Source organism: Fulmarus glacialis, unplaced genomic scaffold (genome assembly GCF_000690835.1).
Source record: "Fulmarus glacialis isolate BGI_N327 unplaced genomic scaffold, ASM69083v1 scaffold35990, whole genome shotgun sequence".
In the NCBI taxonomy this organism is placed as follows: domain Eukaryota; kingdom Metazoa; phylum Chordata; class Aves; order Procellariiformes; family Procellariidae; genus Fulmarus; species Fulmarus glacialis.
Genome location: NW_009188904.1, coordinates 32,764 through 37,447, shown reverse-complemented (window position 1 = coordinate 37,447; position 4,684 = coordinate 32,764). Strand labels below are relative to the sequence as shown.

Here is a 4,684-nt window from a genome sequence, read left to right as displayed (position 1 = left end):
ACTCTTTCCTTCCAGTTCCGCCTGGTGGTAAAGACAGCGCTGAAGCTGCTGCTGGTGTTTGTGGAGTATACCGAATCCAATGCACCGCTTTTAATCCAGGCAGTATCTACCGTTGATGAGAAGAGAGGTGAGTAGCCTTACTTGGGGGTTGCAAAATCCCAGCACCACTGAGATCAGCGTGACATTGCATCATTGATTTCAGTGGTTCTAGAGTTGCTGTCGTGATGCCTGCTTTGTGCGACATACCCTTAATTTCTTCATTAAAACTATATTTTAAATATTCATGCAATTTAAGATTGTTTTGAGGAATGAATTGTAGTGGGAAAGTGAAGAGTGAAAAGCCGGAACCCGGCTGCCTCCTTGTGCACCGTAGTCACTGCCCCTTCCCTGCACCCACGCGCAAAGTGAGCCCCATTGCATCTTCTGACCTTGGAGGCTCCTCAGGCCAGGCTGTCTTTCCACTTCCTTCTGAGAAGCAGCAGTCTGATTTAGAAGAGAAAATGATATCTAATCAGTGTAATCCCTTTGAAGAGGAAGACGAGGTCAGTAATAGTACAGGCTTTATAGTAAAACTAAAACCATCTGTTGTTACATTAAAATAAAGCCCTTGAGCAGATATTATACTATGAAATCTGTTACCCTTCAGGCTCATGAAAAATACTTGAATATGTATACTGTATTTTTTACAAATAAATAGAACAAAAATGGTTCTTTCTTGTTCTTCCCACAAAGCCATTGCTAAGCTCCCAGGGCATTCTCTCTTGATGCAAAACATTCCTTTGCCTCAAGGAGAGCTTTTGAGGTTGGGAGAGCCATTGTTGTGGTCTCAAACACATGGAGGTCTCAAACACAAGATCCCCTCTGTGGAGCAACTGCCTCCATGCTGAACTTGTTTGAGCGACTTGATATGGTAAAAGTGAAACAAAAAAAGTTGGGGGATGGGGAGAAAGGTGGTGCCAGAAAGAGGAGAAAGTAGCCAGGTTTTGCTTTCAGCTATCAACATGAGTGTGTTGAAAAGACCCCCAAAAAACCCAAATTGTCTCTTATGGCAGGGGAGCAGACAGGGGCAATTCAAAACCAGTGTAACACTTTGAATGGTGGACTCTTCAGGTTGGCTGTCTGTTTTGAATTAAAGCCAATAAACCTTACAATGCCATAAGCAGAAATGTAATTACAATATTCATGTAATTGTGAGCGCTATGATTTATTTTTACAGTCATCCTTAGTATTTCCTCAGCTATCTGTAGTCACTGGTATTCTCAACATGTTCAAATTGCCATCTGTTCACATGCTAGTAAACCTCATTAAAGAAAAAAAGAGGGAGAAAGGAGAACCCTAAACACACTACCATGCGCTGTGTATTCCATTCTGTATCTGTAAAACAGCCTCAGGCAAACATTTATATGACCCAAAGTAATAAAACAACTTCAGTAACAACAGAAAACTTGAAAAAAAAGTGATCCGTGTAGTTAGATGGATACTTGTTAGGAGCATGAGGAGAGGGTTTATGGGAATTCTCATACTTGTGGGTTGGCGGATTGTCTCATGAACTCTTGCAAATAACTTAGCCCCAAATACCCAGTTTTCCTTCCTTTCTTTTGTTTTTTTTTTATTATTAAGCAGTTATGCTTAGCTACAAAAGAGATTTTTTTTTTTCCTTGTTTTAGACTTAGTTCCTTTTTTAGGTCATTGGTGTAACAGCACTTCACTTTTGGCTGTGGATGTGCTATGTTTTAATTTATATTTCAAAACTAGTGGCTTATAACTGAGGAGTACCTGTCTTTAATGCCTGATTTAATGGAACAGAAATATAGAGGAAGAAAAAGCGATGTGCCTTTTCTTGAAATGTTGTCATAAATCTTGCAGGTATATAATTAAGTTTAGCACTGCTTTGAAAAAAGTCCAATGTTTCATGTACATACAAGGTGATGAGATATGACATAATTCCTCAACATGTGTACCACACATGATTAACATAAAGAACCCCATAATAACTCAGCCTGGTTTCAAAGCGATCCCATCTGTGGTTTCTATGCAAGAATACATCCATATGCAAACTGAAGTACAGAGATCTACGGAAATGCCGGCTTTACTCTCAGATACAAGCAGCCCGTAAGTGAATGACTGCATGGCCCTCATCATATAGGAAGTAGCTTCTAGTTATACTTCCATCTAGATCCCCCTTCCCCCGCCCTCTCTTGTTTCAGAGCCCCAGAGGAATTTGATCTCTTTTCAGTTTAAGCATACCGGGACTGTGCGGGCTCTGGAAAGCAGAACTGGCATTGCACTCTGCTGTCTGGGGCTGCTTTATCACGAGCGTTTTTTAGGTCAGAGATTAAAGCTCTGCGGCTGACCTGGACACTGTCACATACTGTTTGTGAATTCTGACTTCTTGTTACGTTATTTGTAAATGGCCCACATGATCAATATCTCCACCTTTCTTGCCATTTCACACATAGTTAGATATCCAGTAAATTAACGCCCATATTTTAGGTATGATGGAAGGCTGTATGTTCACACATATTTAAATAGCCAGGGATACAAGATGTTGAGGTCTTTCCAAAAGTATTAGTATCCTTCCATCCTATGGCAACTAGAGACAAGCACTCTGTAAGTTGGTGGCAGTCCTCATGTACGGTTCTGGCCTGAGCAAGGCTTTCCATGGTTTATACATAATGTGCATGTCCTGTGTAGTTGTGATGTCAAGATTTTGTGTAAGGCATTAAATTTTTTTTTTTTTTTCTGAGATTCATATGTAAAAACATTTAAAGGGGAAACTGAGAAAAGGCTGAGACTTAAAACAATGGGCAACATTATTCAATAGACTGTATTAATTTAATACAGGCTTAATTATTGCAACCCATAGTTCTCCGCGTGTTTATGCTCCATGCATGACTACTTGGAGTGCTGTAGTAATATCAGGATTGAGGCTCCAGCCTTCTTGTCGGAGTAGCCAAGATAATGAGCCATTACCAGTGAGAAGCCTGTGAAAGGCAGTCGAGCAGTTCTGGTTTCACCCGTTAGAAGGCAGGAGAACACACACAAAACTCGACCTCTGCTGTTTTACTTCAGTGAGCCTGTTTCATCACTCCCATCAATTTTACCGTGAGTCCTGCATGGAGGTGATAACCTTATGGGAACATCCCAGTCTGCTCCCAGAAGAATTGCTGGGATACTACGTCATCATTCTTTTATGTCATCATTGTTTTACATCACCATTCTTCTACATCATGATCGGGTGGAGGAGACAGGACTGGAAAAACTGGAAAGTAAACCTTTTTGAGAATTGGCAAGTGTAAATGATTACACTTACTATTCTTAAAAATAAACTCTGTAATATACAAATATTAAATGGACTTACGTTTTTTACTAGAAATACATGTGCATTGTACATGTGCAAACCTAGATTTGAGTTTAGGTTTTTCAGGATTTGTTATATTCTGACCATTACACAGTAAATGGAAGTAGATTTTAGCTCTGCGTAATAGTTTCTTCAAAGGTTCCTCTTCATCTATAAATGGAGAGCTTTTAATGTTCTCCACAATACAAACAGCCTTTTAAAGGAAAAGGGAAAATACACATCATGTTTTTCATATCTCTTGTATGAGCATCATTGTTTTATTGCAGCAGCCAATGAGTTTAGGAAAGTAATCAGTTTTTTTAGTATATGTGTTTCCAAGGTATCTTTCACAAAGTTTTTCTATCATCCTATCATTAAAAAAATATTGCCTTGAAAATGTAGACTGCAGCCTGTGGTCTCGTCTTAAGTGGTGACTCTCCAGGAACAACATATTTGGAAATCCAAGCTCAGGGCATGAGGGTGGATGAGAGCAGACACCCACTCTAGATCTGCCCGTAGCCCATGCTGTCCGGATCATAGGTTGGAAACTATAGGCTCTCATTATATATTAGCAAAGAATATTAACCCAAGTATAGTAATGCAGTAAGTTCATGGTGCAACTTCCACACCAGAACTGCCTTGTCCCCAGGTGGGCTATTTCCATGTTCACTCCTTGGCTGTTCAGCTTGAGATCATAATGAGGAAAATAGCATTTGAAAAGAAAGGTTTAATCTGGTACAGATTGAGTAGCTCTATCAAAGCCATTGGTAGTACTGCCTCCTCTTGATATTAGTTAGGGAATAGATGAAGAATTTAAAATTTAAGGCTACATTTTGGAAATTGCCTAAGTTTAATAGCAGCACCTTAATTAAAGCCTTCGAAAGATGGATGAGCTGTTACAAGGCTGCCTTACTAGTAAGTGTGCCTGATTAATAATTTTTAAAATTTGTATTCTGAAACAGAGAAGCAGCACGGGTAGAAGGAAATTATATATTATTCTTGCAGGAAAACAGCCAGGCAATCCTGAAAATATTCTTTTATGATAATGGAGAAGTATCAAGACATTCAGGCAAAAAAAATCAAACACCAGGATGCTGTCTTTAAAAAACAAAACAGGATTGTTCCAATAAGAATAAAACCTGCCTGCAAAGTAAAGGCATGTTTCCCTAGAAGGACTCTTACTGAATAATGCAGTATGGATTAAATAATTAATTTTCTATGTTGTTATCAACTAGCTTTTTTCCAAATGGCATTGTTATAAGTCAGACTTGCATGGTTTCTCCATTTTGTTCTCTTTCTTATTTTCTTCCATTTTTATTTTTCTCTGGAAACCACAGGAAGACA

General features: G+C 39.0%; 1 protein-coding gene across 1 annotated transcript in view; it reads left to right on the top strand.

Annotated features, from left to right (window-relative positions):
- Nucleotides 1–15: 15 nt before the first annotated feature.
- The window catches only part of LOC104078611 (FH1/FH2 domain-containing protein 3-like), a gene marked incomplete at its 5' end in the record, with an annotated part of 15,905 nt that continues 11,236 nt past the window's right edge, over nucleotides 16–4,684 (top strand). Inside the window, one exon of the mRNA XM_009580311.1 lies at nucleotides 16–127. Within this exon, the coding sequence (XP_009578606.1) occupies nucleotides 16–127 (112 nt within the window). The remainder of the gene's footprint in view (nucleotides 128–4,684) is intronic.